The sequence below is a fragment of the Epinephelus fuscoguttatus genome, linkage group LG10 (genome assembly GCF_011397635.1).
Source record: "Epinephelus fuscoguttatus linkage group LG10, E.fuscoguttatus.final_Chr_v1".
Classification (NCBI taxonomy): domain Eukaryota; kingdom Metazoa; phylum Chordata; class Actinopteri; order Perciformes; family Serranidae; genus Epinephelus; species Epinephelus fuscoguttatus.
The window spans coordinates 17816320-17833975 of NC_064761.1; the positions used below are offsets into that span (position 1 = coordinate 17816320).

The 17656-nt window shown below is 41.0% G+C and overlaps 1 protein-coding gene across 1 annotated transcript; it reads left to right on the top strand.

The window, feature by feature from the left end:
* Positions 1-22: 22 nt before the first annotated feature.
* On the top strand, positions 23-17569 carry rexo1 (REX1, RNA exonuclease 1 homolog). Its single transcript, XM_049589072.1, has 16 exons — positions 23-357; positions 1879-3749; positions 3874-3975; positions 5200-5410; positions 5567-5706; positions 5879-6016; positions 6249-6372; positions 6610-6735; positions 7988-8128; positions 8529-8642; positions 8815-8888; positions 9406-9516; positions 9772-9887; positions 10053-10191; positions 13543-13663; positions 15880-17569. Exons 1-16 carry the CDS (start codon positions 168-170, stop codon positions 15966-15968), a joined length of 3807 nt encoding a protein of 1268 aa, XP_049445029.1. The 5' UTR covers positions 23-167; the 3' UTR covers positions 15969-17569.
* The last annotated feature ends 87 nt before the right edge of the window (positions 17570-17656 follow it).

A 17656-nucleotide genomic window follows, 5' to 3' on the forward strand; every position in this document is an offset into this window, starting at 1 on the left:
CACGTGTAAATTCACGCGAGATTGGATCTCTCCGACCAATCCAATATGGCGCCGTAGGGACGTTGTTATTGTTCCGTTGCTTCTTCAAGCTCTTGCAGCACGACGAAAACTACGCAGAAAAACGGCCGAGTGAGTTCATGCGGGCATGAGAGGAACATCTGGGGATAATGCTGAGATCCACCGGCTTCTTCCGAGGGATTGACTGCCCGTTTTACGCGGAATACAGCGAGGGCAAAGGCAGCAGAAATGGGTGTAACAGACCGTACTGTCACTTCAGGCACAGCCAGCAGAGACGGGCTTCCTACGGAGCACCGGCTGATGTTAAAAAGCAAAGAGACCTTCAAACCGGACAGAAAGGTGCAGTATTCTCCTATTAAACCCTTAATTTAATACTTAACCATCTTACGTCGCGGAGTCGACAGCGAGGATGTGTGTGAACTGGACCACCGTGTCAAAATGTGTTGAAACTAATAACGGTATAAAGTGAATTTATCTTGCCGCTAGCTGCACCGTGCAATAACCATAACTGATGCACCTTAACAGTTATATCCTCCAGTGGTGTCTGTAAACTGAATTATAGCTTGGAAGTACAAACTAAAATGTATCAAGCCCACAAAAGGAAGTGTCTAAGGACAGATGCACATTAACGTTTTACAAATAAATATAAACGTTATGAACATCTACTACGTTACATACAAAACGTAGCATAAACAACAGAAATAAGGTGCTAGATACTTAATATATCTATAAATGATATCTGCAGTCACAAATATATCAAAGAGACAAGGAAGTGTGTGTGTGGTATGTGTGTGGTATGTGTGTGGTATGTTGGTTTTAAACGAGCTTAAACTGGAGGAGTATCTGTTGCCTGAAAACCAAAAGTACAGGCAGGGTGTTTTGTAATTTTAGAGTGAGCAAATCCATAACTCCTGAAGTCACTGGAAAATATAAAGGGCTGGATAATAACCAGAGGATCTGCAACCTCTGTGATGATAATCATGTGGGAGATGAGTAGCCTATTATATTTTGTTTGAATGTCAGTGAATTATATAAAAAGGTATTTGCCAAAATATCATTCAAACCACCCATCCATGTTGAAATTCATTTTGTTATTACAATCAGAGAAACCAAAAGTTGTCCTTCCCTTGTTTAAGTAACATTTGTTGTGCTTTAGCCATGCTGTGTGCCATTTTTCTGTTGTTATTTTATGAAATATTTGTACCTTATACTGTGTAACTTGGTCCTAAGTCAAATTAAATATATGAATGAAATTAAATATAATTAAAAAGTAAATGAGGTGGAGAGTAAAGTGTCATGTGTCTGCAGGCAGCAATGTTAGCAGCAAGAAAATGACGATGTAGCACCAAACCAAAGGCAAAGACAGTAATGCAGATGGTGAACAGTAAGGTAGTGTTATTGATTTGGTTTGGTCTGTTGAGTGTGTTCCCCTTGAAGAATAAGTCTCCACTTGTCCTGGGTTTTTTGTTGGCCCCTAGAGGTGTCTTTAACGTTCACAAGTTAACTTTAAATCATATTCACATCCCAAGACAGTCGTCTCCTTGAGCTATAGATATGGTGGGATGTGTTTTCTGTCCTGGTGTTGATTCTGACACCTAAACTCAAGGAGTATGAGAACTGTATCACGACTGCCTCACTGCATGGACAGTTTGGACAAATAAGACTGTATAGTATTATGATCTGGGAACTGTGAGTGAGTGCCCTTATGTCATTGAATGAATACAGAACTTTATCATTCCAGCCACAAGGAAACTGTTATTATATGGTGAATAAGGTCAATATCAGGGCAGTTAAAAGCTATTAACTAGACTTTTATAATTTCATTGTTAAATTTATTAAGACTGTCTTCCATCCTTGCAGAACAAGGCTATGATCCCTTTAACCCGGAAGTCGTGAGACCCCAGGAGCAGCAGAATGGAAAACCTGCCTCAGGAGACCTCAGCGGTGCTCTGGAGCTGGTCAACAAGGCCATCGAGGAGGTCCGCGGCGAGGTGGAGAGGGAAAAGAGGAAGCTCTCCCGGATCGGGGATGAACCTTACGATCCCAGCGAGAGTTCAAAGTTGTCCTTGTGTGATGCTGTTAGAAGTAAAACACCGCCTTCACACATGGCTTATGACCCTGGGAGTTATCAGATGACATCAGGAGGTTATAATCCCACCCCTGGCTGCAGCAAGTACACCTTGGATTCAGACAACAAGGGGAACAATACTAACTCCATGGAATATGTTCCCACTTCAGTGAAAAAGCCTCCATCTCGGACAAACACGCACCAACTCCCCTCTCCTCCCCCTAGTCCAAAGTACTCAAACAGCACTTCCTCTAAGTGTAAATACACTGTGGACAATTCAAAACCATCCACAGATATGGAGTATGACCCATTGTCCAACTATTCGGCAGGAATCGCAGTGAAAAGCAAGCGGGACCGTGGTGCACAAGCTGTTAAGGTGGTGGGGAGTAAGACACACAAACTGCCAGGATCAGATATGTCAGATGAGGAGTGTGTTGTAGCTGTGAAAAAACCACAACAGAGCGTAGACTCAAAAAAGTACACTTTCTCTGACTCTGAGGAGGAGAGCTCTGGAACAGAGTATCGACCCACCTCGCTTAGCAATCTCCAGCAGAGAAAAGGCAACAGTGGGTCACTTTGGGATGCTGTGGGGAAGGAGAGAAAAGAGAGAGCAGAAAGTGTGCTAACTGCACTGACACAGAGGAATAAAGAGGACTCGGCAGGGGACTCAGACATTCATGAAGATATTAAACAAAAAGACAGTTTACAGAAAAAGAAGGTGGTTACCAGTCAAACCAGTCATGAGAAAAGTAGCAAATCTGAGAAAGTACATAAACTTGAAAAAGACACAAATAAAACATCTAGTGGTAAGAGTAGTAGCAGCAGCAGCAGCAGCAGTAAAGACAAAGGGTCAATAAAGAACTCAAACCAGGACTCTGCAAAGAAGGAGAACAAGAGTCATGGGAAGAAGGACGATAGGAAAAACACAGTTAAGATCAGGGCACCTGATAAAGTTCAGAGGGAAGTCAGAGATGAAAAGAGAAGTGATGGTAAGATCAAAGCTGGGGAAAAAGTAAAAACTGACTCAAGCAAGCGACATAAAGATACAGAAAATGGTGCGAGGGAAAGCAAGAAACCCAAGATAGTAGACAAAGAAAAGGAACACAGCAAGTATAAAGACCGCCAACACAAAAATGGTAAACTTGATAGCAGTAAAAGAGAAAAGGATGTAAAGAAAATCAGTAAAAACAGTTCTAGTGGTGGGAGCAGCAAGAGTAACAGTAAAGGGAGTTCTGCAAACAGCAAAGATAAGGTGAAGCAGAACATCAGCTCATCTAATGGGAAAAAACTTGTTGACAAACGGCGAAGTCAGAGTTTGAGCCACGCTGATCTGTTTGGAGATGAGAGCCCAGATGAGGCTGAGCCAATCGTGGTGGATTCTGATGATGATGATGAACCTGAAGAAGTGCTGGTGAGAAAATCTGCGGACGCTTTAAAGCGAGGACGTCTGAACAAAAGGAAAGCGTCAGAGCTGACTCCGTCTTCCTCTGACGACGAGGGTGACCGCAGGGCCGGTAACGACGAGGTCGTCGATGTTGGAATAGACCTCTCCGGTTTCCAGGATGATCTGGACTTTGACTCTGATCCCATGGAGGAATGTTTGCGGATCTTCAATGAATCCAAGGATGTGAAGACGGAGGACAAGGGAAGACAAGCTAAACAGGTATTTTTGTCTCGCCATAGTGCTTCACTTTTGCTGTCTTTTTAATTCAACACAGTTTATTTAGTCGTATTTTGCAAGTGCCAGTTGGTGGGATGAATAAACATGCTCTGTTGTGTCCTCTCAGCCCCGTAAGGATTCAGAGGAGGAGAAAGGCACAGAGAGCACTTTAACTACTCTCTTTCCCGGTCAGAAGAAGAGAGTTTCCCATTTTGTTGCCAAAGGAAGTGTAAGTTTGACACCCTCTCCTCCACCTCATTTCTTTCTCCATCCTACACTGCTGTCATGAGGCCAGGTGAAGTCAGTCAGTCAGGAGTGGACATAAGTATGTCTTAGAAAATGTTCTCACAGGATAGGGAAAGTCAGAACATCTTATTATACAGTTTATAAAATTACATAATCATTTTAAAGGAGCACAAATGTAAATACAGGAGGAATGTGCAAGATTAGCAGCCAGTTGTAAAGTAACAATATTCAATCGTGCATCAAGTTGATATTATAACATGAAGATTCCTCAACAAGTTGAAGTCAAAATTACACTATTGTTCCTGACCCTGTTTGTCTCTGTGGAAACTCACTTCCTGTTTGTGAAAAGCCTGCACATGTGGAGCCAGAGGTAGGGAGAGCAGTGTGGAAAAACTGTGGTTTCTACAACACTACAGAACCTGCTGTGGCCTTATTTAAGTTCATTATTAGTAGTGCTGGTGGCACTTCAGGAAGCCTGCATAAAAACATTACTGCAAACGAGGAAGTAAACACTGAAAGAACAACATGAAAATATTGGCACAGTGGGGGTGGTGTTGGGGATTTCCACCTGTACAGGCTGTATTATTTAAAGAGACAGTCTGATTTAACAGTAAGCAATTGACTGTTTCCAAAACAAACAGCTGAGATATCTGGCAGTCGGATCTCATTTGTAAGGATGCTTTTGATGACATGCATCGCCTGTCTTGACCAAGCTGTCTGAGGCAGATTGTTTAAAGTTCCAGTTTGTTTTATTATAAAAAAAAGTTAACTTACAGATTGAAATGTGTGTCATAATTGATTGATTGATCATAAACTGTTTTTTGCTCATAATTATTACAAATATGGACCTGCTTTACTGCTGTTAATATATATAAGCAAATAAGTTCATAAGATGTGGTGTAGAAATACAGAATCGATATAATCCATAAATACACCATAAATGTTTAACATATAAAATGTGCAACTTTGTACCACTGTATATTTGTATTAGCTGAGTTACAGTTGTGCATTTATATTGTCATTACCAGAGTCAGATATTTCACAGCAAGGAACATGCTTATACTGTATGTACTGTTACGTTACGTTACGTTACGATACGATACGATACGATACGATACGATACGATACGACACAATGCAGTTTGGGACTCAACAGGCAAATTCAGGTGCTTCCACCAAAACCACCAGTGTGCTTCTTTTTTTATCAGACTGAAGCACCTTCTCCGACTGTGGTGCGGCCTTACAAAAGACTCTCTGCCCAGGAGGTCTGCTACCAGCGTATGCAGTTGGCGCAGCAGCAAGCTGCTCAGCTCTCTGCTTCAGTCAGAACTGCCTCACAGAGCTCCAGCCCTGGTTTTTCTGGAGAGAAGAAGAGAATAGCGCACCGTCCCAACCCACAGACAACATCCTCCAAAACAAGTACAACCGTGTCCACTACTTTCTGTCATAACAGGATTTGGCTTTTGTTTTTATTTTTACACAAGTGCACCACTGCTTGCCTCTGATCATTTCTTCATGGAATTATTCTTACTATTTAAGTAGAAAGTCACATGTGTGTCTAACCATGTCCTGCAGATGTTAAACCAGATGCCAGTCAAGCGTTACATACCAGCCAGACCCATCAGACTATCAAAGCCCAAACCACAGCTGGCATCTTGCCCAAAACCATGTCCACTGTCACGCAGAAGAGAGTGGCACACACACCAACCATGAAGGTATCCACAGGCCACAGAATTCAGTGCTGCTGGTTGTTTTTCTGAATATTTGTTGCATAACCTTGAGAGTTCACTGGCAGAGTCAGCCTGCTTTTTCCTCTGAAGAGAAATATTTGTTTGATCTGTAGGATTTGTCTTATTGTCAATGCTCTCTCTCTTTTGGCTTTTTCAGAGCAGTTCAATGAAGCGCCCTGTCATCCCCATTGAGTTTGGGGCCAAAGTTCCCAACAACATCCGCCAGCGCTACCTCAATGCTTTTGTAGACGAATGTCTTAAATTTTGCCCATCACAGGATGTCGCCTTCCAGATGGTACGAATAACAGTTATCACCAATTGCACCCAGAGTTTGATGTTTATCAGACATGTCTTCATACCTTGCCTAGCCTATAAACCATGTATCGTTTTTAAAATGTCTCAGTGAAGATGGTTCTTTATGTAGAGGAAGCTGCAGGCTCTTAATCACACCCTGTCTTGAAGGGTGAGGAGATTCACTTAGAGCTTCAGTTGTGGTTTTGACAGTGACAGAGGTTTTACTGTTTCAGGCCCTTGACGAGGAGAAGCAAGTGTATGATCGCAGCAGCAGTAAGAACATTTACCTCAATGTAGCTGTCAACACTCTGAAGAAGCTCCGCGGCAAGAGCAGCTCCTGTCCATCGCCTGTCACCAGTAAGCCACCTCAGCTCCTGTGCAGTCTAACACACAGTATTTACTCTCAGTCACCACCATCTACATGATGGTTTTGTCATTGTGATGACTATGATACACTGCACAAATACAAATCACTTTATGTCCTTACGTGTGCATATATGAGCATGAAAAAAATGTTTCAAGCATGTGAACAGAAGTACTGTGTCTGGTGGTTTCAGTGGTAACGTCTATGTGTTTGTGTGTGTTTCTCTGCAGGGGAGCCAGGCTCAGTTGCCAATAGGAAGGCCCAGTCCCATGAGGAGGTTCTGGGAGGTCGTCTTGCTGCTACAACCAGCTTTACTATCAACAGGACGGGCAAACAGCAAGAGGAGAAACTCACCGGCAAGTTAGAATTTTCTTTCCTCTTCTTTACTTGCCAAAATGACAAGAATAATGCTTTGAGTGTTTTCAGTTCTGTTTCTCTGGAACTGTTATGACCATATTTATTTCACGTCTTTCCCATTTTTGTGATCTTCCCCTGATCACGTCCCTGACGACATAAAATGATGATGATTATACCTCTGATAAAATTAAAGTGACGAGAAGAAAATAGAAAGAGAAAAATTAGAAGAAACTAAAAGAATCTTTGTTGTCTGGTGTGCAGGGTTTACAGTAACTGAAACTGTTCAGATAACCATGTGACAACCTTCAGGTCCTGTTTAAACTTCCTGCTCCATGACCTGATGTCAGAGGGAATATGTTTACAAGACTGTAGTAGAGCTGGAAGAGGTGTTGATCAGTGAGATCATCAGATGGTTAAATCTTTCAAGTCATTTATCAAGTAAAACACCAAACACATGATAGTTACAGCAGCTTTTTTCAGAGACAATTCGCATTTTAATATTATTAATTGAAAACTAGGCTTAAGATAATAAGTCGATGGGTGAACTGAAAATTAACTAGCAACTTTTTAATGTAATTTTTGGAGCAGAAATGCTTCCTCAGTGTGATTACAATGAACTAACCATGTGGTAATTAACTGCTGGTAAGACAGAAATGATTATTTAAAGACGTCACATTGGCCTCTAGGATATTTTGGTTGACGTTTCACATTTTTTTGCCATTTTAAAGACATAAAAAAAGATTAATCAAGAAAAACAGATCAGGAGATTAATCAATAATGGAATTAATACTTGGATCAAACAGTATGAGTAACTTAAGTGTCAATATTTTGACAACTTGTAGAATCAATCAATTGATTAATCAGCAAAGATTTTACAGATCAAATGAATTAATAAAGTAATCATGAGTCACAGGGCTAGACTATTGAATTTTAAACTAAATGAATTTTGTCAGTGTTTAACAGGAGTGTACTTTTAGAGGAGGAGCAGCAGGGTGATTTTATAGTTTTAGAAACCTGCCTGTAACTCTAAAGCCAAAAGTTCCATGCCCACAGCATTTATCAGGTGGTGTTGAAAGTTTCTGGCAACATTTCAAGTATCTCTTTCTAGGTGCACAGGTACTTCTGTTTCACAAATGCCACCAGCACCGTTTCCGTCCTCTATTTGCATTACTTCACATTTCCAGCATAGGTTTAAACACATTACTGAACAAAGTCAACATTAGTTTTTCTTGCTGCGGTGTCCTGCTGTAGGAGCCACATTGTACAGGAAGCTGAAGGCGTACCTGATGACAGAGGAGCAGCTCCAGGAACACGGATACCCAAGAATGAACCCCGAGGCTCCTGGCAAAGCCATGTTGTTCAACCTCCCAGAGAAAAAGGCCGTCACAGACCGTGAGTAATTGCACGACCCCACACCCATTTCTAATGAATAGGGTACCTCACAATCCCACCATCACACCAGTCCTTATTCACTGTAAAGCTCCTCTGCTCTATCAGATTAGCTTATAGTAAAAAAAGAGTCACCTGGAAGGCACTGTCCAGGATTTACCTACATTTCTGTGAATCAAAGGAAATTACAGTTCCTGATATCCTCTTGGAAACTGATGCGGCACAGAAGTTGTATAGTTTATTTTCCAACACCTCTACAGTGGTTAGTAGGATGCTAGTTGGGCTGGTGTCCATTTTGATAGCTGACAGAGAGCTGACTGGAAATGTTTACTGTATCATCATATTACTGTATGTGATCCAGTCATTATTTGACCCTTAGCTTACATTCTGATGTGTTTTCCAGCGTTCACCAAGATATGCTGTCGATGTGGAACAGAGTATAAAGTCAATGTCAATGGCAGCTGTATACGGAAGGAGGAATGTAGCTTCCACTGGGGACGATTGCGCAGATATAAATGTAAGTTTGTTTACATTTCTTCAGTTTAAATCGCTAAACTAATATCAATATTATAATTACATATTGTGGTCTTTTATATCTTGTCATTTATACAGCCAAATCCAACTGTCTCTCCGCCTTTTATTTACTTTTATTCACCTCTGTCTGTGTCCGACTCGTTCTTCTTTTTCAGTGGCTGGAGGCTGGGAAACCAACTACAGCTGCTGTGCTGCAGCTGTCGGCACTCCAGGATGCCAAGTTTCAAAGGTATTATCTTTTTCAAGACAACAGTTACAAGTTTACCTTCTCTGCATGTTCAGAAGTCAGACATATGAGCTGTCATGGCTTAGTGAATTAATGTAATGGGGCATTTTAAAAGACAAACTACTTTCAAAAAATCAAAGAGATTTTAATTCATAGTTGTAACTTGTAGTTGTGTAGACAAAGATTCTCTTACATATCTGTCAGTCAGATTTAAAAAAAACTTAAATATTTTCTCATAAATTTTAGTTACTGGTGCTGTTATTGTGTGATAATAGACAGATAATCATTAGTCCACTGCATTTTCTTTGAGGCCTTTCCTCTTTTAGGATATATTTTTTCTTTGTGATAGGCCTTCAGCATATGGCACAATGTCAGAAATCAGTTTTTTGTGTAATTCTAAATCCTTAGCTGTCTTTTACTGATGACAACTGGCCATATTCCTGATTCTGTAAGGATAACTAATTTTAAAAAACGTATATATAAAACATCACCAGACTTAAAACATGTCATATTTCCACAGCAACATGTTCAGGATGGGCGTAAAGAGACATTCGATGGCTATGTGTCAACATTCAGTAAAGCTTTACCACCAGACGGCAATGGAGGGGTGTTTGCTTTGGACTGTGAGATGGTGAGTCTGATAGGGATTTTTTAATGCACTGAAGAACTTTTATCTAAGAGCACCATTGGCCTTAAACTACCATCTTGTATGTGTGTGTTTTATTTAAAAAGGCTAACTTAATAATTAAAAGTTTCATTCTTTTGTTACAGAAAGTGTAAAATGAATGATTTGTCACTTCTACTGTGCTGTATGTCCTGATTCCAAACTTTTATCGTATTTTGTACTCATAGTCACATGTGCTTTTTTTCGTCTCCTCTGAAACAGTGTTACACAAAGCAGGGCCTGGAGCTGACGAGGGTGACAGTCATCGACTCGGAGCTGAAGGTCATCTACGATACATTTGTCAAACCTGAAAGCAAAGTGGTCGATTACAACACGAGGTGAGCTTGTCTCCTGCAAGTCAACACTGCACAGGTCACGTTTACTACAGAATTTAACTGCTAATGAATGTAATTGTCGGTTATGTCCCTGTCTTAAATGTGTCTTTAAAACAGGCATAGTGTTTTAAATGCAGAATATATATATATTTTGTATGTGATTGACAGATTTTCGGGTGTGACGGAGGAGGACTTGGAGAGCACCACCATCACTCTGAGAGATGTTCAGGCCGTGCTGCTCAGTATGTTCAGTGCTGAATCCATCCTAATAGGACACAGTCTGGAGAGCGACCTGCTCGCTCTGAAGGTACGTGGCTCTTCATTAATCTGCAAGACTTTATTTTAATAATTCATTCAGTGGTAGCGTTCCCCACTAGATATGTCATAAAAATATCAATATATCGATTCATATCAATTCTGAATATTCCAAATGGTTTCGATACTTAGTTGCAGCAGTACTGGGGGGGGGTTCGTCTTTCATTCATCCACACTGATCCACTTCTGCCAGTGCACTACCAGAAAAAAAATCATCCGAATGTGGTTGTGTCTTGTCATGTGACTACAGGCTACATTATAGAAGAGTGTCTGTGATTGGCACATCTGGGTCATGCTGCACTGTGCGTTATCATGTTCTGTGTGTTTTCATTTATATACCTACAACATATTTAGTTCTGCTTTTGCGTCCTAAGGCTGCATGAGAGCAGCGGGGATAAGGAGTTAGCCTCTGGTCTGTTTATACCTCATCCCAGTGATTGGCATATCTTGGCAATGTTAGTATATGTTGGATGTGTTTCCATTCACATCCCCCACACCAGCAGAGCAACGCTGGCACACAGTCCATTCTTATGCATGACTCTCTCTCCAGTGCTGTTGTAGCTGACAAATATTGATCCCTGTCTGATGATTAATCAGACTTTGATCCACTGCCTGACCCTCCCTGTGTCCAGAGCTGTTGGTTTATTTAAAACGGTCTAGGCTATTTAATTGTTCTATATCATCAGTTGTTCTATATTAATGTAACGAGGGGATTTTATTTTTTTATACAAAGTGATGACCACTGTATGTGTATGCATAACTGGGTCAGACCTGTGCACCACTGCATTTAAAATTAACTGTAATAAACTGGAGCTTCTGTGCTTTGATACCTGCTGTGAAATAACATTAGTTTCATCCATTTATAAAGCATAGTCGCACTTCTGAGGTCATTTTGGTGAAAGAAATGCAAAAGTAGGGTAATAAGGTAACTTCTTATCACTTCACATAGAGGAATATTGTTAAGTAACTCGTTACTTTCAAGTGAAAGTAATAAGTAATATGAAATGCATTACATTTTGAGAGTAACTTGCCCAACACTGGTACCAGCTGCATAGTCATTCTTCTGTTCTCTGCTGCTAACCAAGAAAACAAAAAACATCGTTGTCATGTTACAGCCCTGTTATGTTTATCTTTCAATAAAACTTTAAAATTTTATGCCATCAATTTTGTTTTCCTTAGTGGTATGTCATTGCACAGAGTACAAGCACTGAGAGAATGAAATGCAGTTTAGCATCTAAACAGACATGCAAAAAGCAGTAAAGTGCAGAGTGATGTACATTCAGTATGTGTGGTGGTAATATAGAGAATATCCAGTGAGGGGTAGATATGAATAAACTATATATATATATATATATATATATATATATATATCCTCTTCAATGGCTGTGCGAAGTTGCTGGACATTGGCAGGAACTGGAACACGCTGTCGTATACGCCAATCCAGAGCATCCCAAACATGCTCAGTGGGTGACATGTCCGGTGAGTATGTTGGCCATGCAAGAACTGGGATGTTTTCAGATCCTTGCAACATGGGGCTGTGCATTATCATGCTGCAACATGAGGTGATGGTCGTGGATGAATGGCACAACAATGGGCCTCAGGATCTCGTCACGGTATCTCTGTGCATTCAAAATGCCGTCAATAAAATGCCACTCGATCCACAACGCTGACATCAGCAAACCGCTCACCCACACGACGCCACACACACCGTCTGCCATCTGCCCTGAATCATCGAATGTGAGCATTTGCCCACTCAAGTCGGTTACGACGACGAACTGCAGTCAGGTCGAGACCCCGATGAGGACGACGAGCATGCAGATGAGCTTCCCTGAGACGGTTTCTGACAGTTTGTGCAGAAATTCTTTGGTTATGCAAATCGATTGTTGCAGCAGCTGTCCGGGTGGCTGGTCTCAGACGATCTTGGAGGTGAACATGCTGGATGTGGAGGTCCTGGGCTGGTGTGGTTACACGTGGTCTGCGGTTGTGAGGCCGGTTGGATGTACTGCCAAATTGTCTGAAACGCCTTTGGAGACGGCTAATGGTAGAGAAATGAAGATTCAATTCACGGGCAACAGCTCTGGTGGACATTCCTGCAATCAGCATGCCAATTCACACTCCCTCAAAACTTGCGACATCTGTGGCATTGTGCTGTGTGATAAAACTCACTGAAGTGCTCACTAACACAGATTTAGATTTACTTTTGTGTGTATAGAAAATGTTTTAGATCTTTGAGTTCAGCTCATGAAAAATGGGAGCAAAAACAAAAGTGTTTATATTTTTGTTCAGTGTATGTGTATATAAAAGCCCTGTCACAGAGGAGAGTTAACATTTGCTGTTAGCCCCAAGAACATATCTTAGAGGAAATATTTATTCAAAATACAATATCACAACAAATATTACAGTCTTACCTAGTGTATAAGATTGTGATTGTGCTGCATGGAGTTAACTGACAACAATGTTTCATTTAGAAGAAAAAGTTTTAAAAGTGGGGGCGGCACGGTGGTGTGGTGGTTAGCACTCTCGCCTCACAGCAAGAGGGTTGCTGGTTCAATCCCGGGCGTGGGAGCCCTTCTGTGTGGAGTTTGCATGTTCTCCCCGTGTCAGCGTGGGTTCTCTCCGGGCACTCCGGCTTCCTCCCACAGTCCAAAGACATGCAGATTGGGGACTAGGTTAATTGATAACTCTAAATTGTCCGTAGGTGTGAATGTGAGCGTGAATGGTTGTTTGTCTCTATGTGTCAGCCCTGCGATAGTCTGGCGACCTGTCCAGGGTGTACCCCGCCTCTCGCCCGATGTAGCTGGGATAGGCTCCAGCCTCCCCGCGACCCTCAAGAGGATGAAGCAGTTAGAAGATGAAGAAGTTTTAAAAGTTGCCTTTCGCTCCATCTTGAGGTGTCAATTGTGGTTTCCAAAAAGTCATTAACTAAACTAAAAACAAAACGCAAGATAAAAACCACACTGTTCTGTACAACTGTGCAAAAAGTAGAAAATATCTAAGCTTTACTTAATTCATTATTAAATCAGCCCTGTGGAGTCACTGCTGTACCAAACAATCATTCAGTAAGTCTTGAGGACAAATTTTAACGACTAAAAACTGAAACTGATGAATATGAGGAAGTGTCACAGGTGTATTTCTCTTGGAGAGCCCCTATTTTATTCCCCAAAGTCAAGCAGAGCAGCACAGTAACTGATATAAATTACAATCAGTAGCTAACTCTAGATTCTCACTTTAAAGGGAGGATCTGATTCCCGTTTGTACTGTTGTGTCTTGGCTAAGCTAAAAGAAACCCCCTCTTTATGTAACATTCTCTCTGTCCCTCTCTTTCTGTCTCTCTTCCCTTCAGCTAATCCATAGTTCAGTTGTAGACACGGCCATCGTGTTCCCTCACCGCCTTGGCCTACCCTACAAACGTGCCTTGAGGAACCTGATGGCCGACCATCTCAAACGCATCATCCAGGACAATGGTAGGAAAATCACACAGAAATTGGCAGCAGCTGTTCTGCTGCTTTTATAAGCCCTTAAACGCTGGCATATTAGTTTGTTCACTACAAACATATAATAAGGGTTATTTCATAACATTTAAGTAATTTACATAATTTTGTTCTGATCCGTGAAGCTCAGAGGCATAGACTCAAATGTGTGTGGACATAATTTTATAAATTATAAATTTGTAGGATTTAAATAAGTAAACTGTGAAACCTGCGCCAAGGGAGAAACCATTTGAGTCCAAATACTGTGTAGAAATATTTTTGTGTTTTGTAGATAAACGCTATAAAGCATTTCATCTCCATTATACACATCATACATAATCCCCTGTCACATAAACACAGCCTGAGCTACACAAACAGACCCTGGAGCAGCATAATCACATAATCTCTATTTGTAACCGACTCGTGTCAAGTTCCATGCAAACAACTAAATATGAATTGATTGATCAGTCAGCATCCGTAAATCTTCATTTGCCGAGCACATTTCATTGAAGCATAGCATAGCATGAATATCGTTTTAAAACAATTACAGTCAAATTAACGTCTGCCATTTGTATAGTCTAATGTTTTAATGGGCTTCATGGAGCCACAGATGCTGCAGTTCCCTTGTCAAGGCTGAGCTTTATTAATAAGTTAGGAAAAAATTGAAGAAACCATTGGACAGGAAATTCAAAAACAGACACTGAACCTCCTCATTTGGATGACTGGGAGTATAACAGGAGCTGCAGGTGGGAAAATAGCATGGAAAGGTGTAACAGTTCATGAAAATACAAAATGCAGCACTGGTTCTAACAACAGGATTCTCACAGGTTAACAGTCCTGTTTAAAGATGCCCAATAAAATAATTCCGAGATATTGGTCCAGTTAGGTGAGCTGCTATAGATTCAAACTCGTATGTATGTGTGGTGCATCTCATCATATCCGGAGGAAGCCTGTATCTTTTGAATTTCTTCTATCTGCTGGCAACATTTTTGCAGTGCGGTGTAGTGACTGCAGTGCTTCTTCATCACCAGCAGATGTCACTCATGGGTGTGCAGAGTGTTAAAACCCATTTTAGTACAGTTTGCTGAAATGCCCCAAAGCTCTAGAGAGTCTTGTTTCTCCATCACTACTCATAATGAAATATTACGGTCTGTTTAGGACTAATAAAAACACTCTCAGAGTCAAAGAAGCAGCAGCAGTTTGGGAAACTAAGCAATGTTGCTGTTCCTTTCTCATGTCTTCCTCTCCATAAAATCCAACCTTAACAGTGCCATAAGTTTGCTATATCCTGTAAGTCAGTTGATCGGTCCACCACTTTGGTCCAGACTGAAATATCTCAACAATTGCTGGATGGATCGCCAGCAAAACCATATCATAACATCCGACAAACAACAAAACAACAAACTCTCGCGCAACCCGTGCAGTACAGTCCAAGTCTCGTTTGTCCCATCATATGAGCAGAACTTCCTAAACACTACTGTTTTTTTTTTGTTTTTTTTTGCTAAAACACTGCCACATAAAACACTTCTGCACATGAGTAGGGTATCTGAGAAAGTACATTCCATTTTAAAGAGTTCAACGCACGCACTACTTGTTCGTGTGTGACACTGTTTATGTAGAGGGTTAGTATTTATCTGTATTAATCTAGCAGAAACTGTCATGATACTGTCGCAATTTACGGCTTATTTATACTCGCTTTACAAATAAAAATAGATAAGTCCGTTTCAAATGTTGTAAGTGTGTCCTTTATGATGGCACAGATACAGTCAATAGAGGGCACTAGAGGGCAGAGTCAAAAGTTTCACACAACAGCAAACAAGGCGACGGTGGAGGAGGTCATAATAATGTACCTTTTAACAGAGGCGGTGTTGTCGATGGTGGTGGTCTGTGAGGCCATTACATACATTGCGACGTATGGATGGAGAATTCATTTCACTATTTTACCAATTTGTTCCATTCCACCATTTTTAAAATGTATCTCTTGTCTCCTACGGTGGTATCTTGCTTGAACTACGCTACACTCCTTCCACGATCTCCATTGGTACTTCTCTGTTTTGTCCGTATCCATAAGCTAACAAATGAGCACAGAGTACAGACAGAAGGCCCCATCCATGTCCTTATATGTATCTAACATTGAGCACTAAGGAATCCTCACATGTTCAGCGCTGCAATATTCAGGTACAAGTTAATAATCGTATTCCTGTTTCCAGTGGAGGGCCACGACTCGAGCGAGGACGCATCTGCCTGCATGGAGCTGATGTTCTGGAAAATCAAGGAGGATGCAAAAGTCAAAAGATGACCTCTGACCCCTCTGCTCTACTTTCCTTCAGTTCAACTTCTGCCTTCAAGGTGGTGTTAGGAAGACAGAGAAGCTCAGGAGGCCTGCACCTGCTCTCAGAGAGCTAAGGTCAGAGTGACGGAGGTTTGTTGCTGCTGCTGCCCAGTGTACTGATTAGGAGAACTGCCAGTCCCTTCAAAGCAATAGGAGCCCAGTGTTTTCATTTGCTTATTGGTATTTCAGTTCTAAATAAAATTAACAATAATGTTAGTTAAAAATGTATTTCTGTTTATTTTGAGGCATGTCTCTTTTAAGGCCTCAAACCATTTATGAAAAAAAACCCTTTCTACAAAAGAACAACTTAAAATGCCGGAGCATTGTCCGCTGAACGATGATGATTAATATGATATTCATGTCAGGCTGAGTCTTCAGCCTAAATTGCACTATAGAAATGCTCTTGTTGTATAGGGCCCAAGTCTGAGTACCTCATCTGTGTTATAAAAGCATTCACTTCTAATGAATAACACGTTGCCTGTTCTTAGTTACACTTAAGTGCATTGATGTCTTAGTCTGTCGAACATTGCTATGTAAATGCACTTGTGTTTTCACATCGCACCTCCTGTTTATGGAGTTTATTTTGTTGGTTGGCTCTCAAACCTGATTAATCCTATAATACTTGATAATATAAAAGACCCTCAGCAGACATGTAAAGTCTCTGCTTACTACCTATCTGCTATAGTCGATGGACTATATCATTGTATGTTATAGCTCAGACAGAATAGTGATACTATATCCACCAGTGTCTCTATGTCATGTGCACTGCATGAAAAGCACCACAGGAATCATTGTGACTGCAGGTATGAGACGTTATTCCTTCATAACGACAAAATTAGGTCCAGTATTGTAGGATTATAGTCTGGTAAGACCATCCTGATGACATGAGCTCAACTCTATCTGTCTGGACTGTGGACCAAACACTTTCCAGGAATTAAAATCCAACTGGGGCCAATCAGGAATATGTACCATAGTTGATGAAGTAAGCAGCCAATCAGGGGCTGTGTTGTAGTAGATGACGTAACATACAGGTCGCAGTTTGCAGAACTGTAATGGCTCCCGAAGCAACAAGCACTATCTCTAATGTTAGTGGAGTAAACACAGCAACAAGTGAAGTTATTACAGAAATAGAGTCAAAACAGAGGAAAAGACATTTTCACTGTGCGTTAGACTGGATTAGGGAAAAGCTTGATTTATCAACTGGCTACGTTGGTGATGAAGAAGATGTTCCCCAGTGATTTGTTACACTGATTGGTTGAAAGAACTTGTCTGTCAAGGCGAGAACTCCCGCCCACCGACAGTGTTTGGGGCGACACAGATTCCAGTCTGATACAGAGAGCGAAACAGAATGCTGAGCTCACATCATCAGGACGGTCTTGCCAGGCTAGTTGCATTAGGCCGGGGTTATTAATCACAGACACTTAGTCATCATTTAGTGAGCGCCAGCTAACCTGTGCTGTTTTATGTTCAAAATGACTGAAAAGATACTCGAGTGCTGTAAATATACTACGTTTCCTTTTGTATTTGTTCATTTTTTTTTGGTTGTTTATCTTTTTCTATTAAAAGGTATTAGTTAAAATAAAATGTTGCTCTGTCTTTATGTCCCAACAGTAAGCAGATTTACTCATGTACTCCTCAAGTGAGACTCTGTTTTA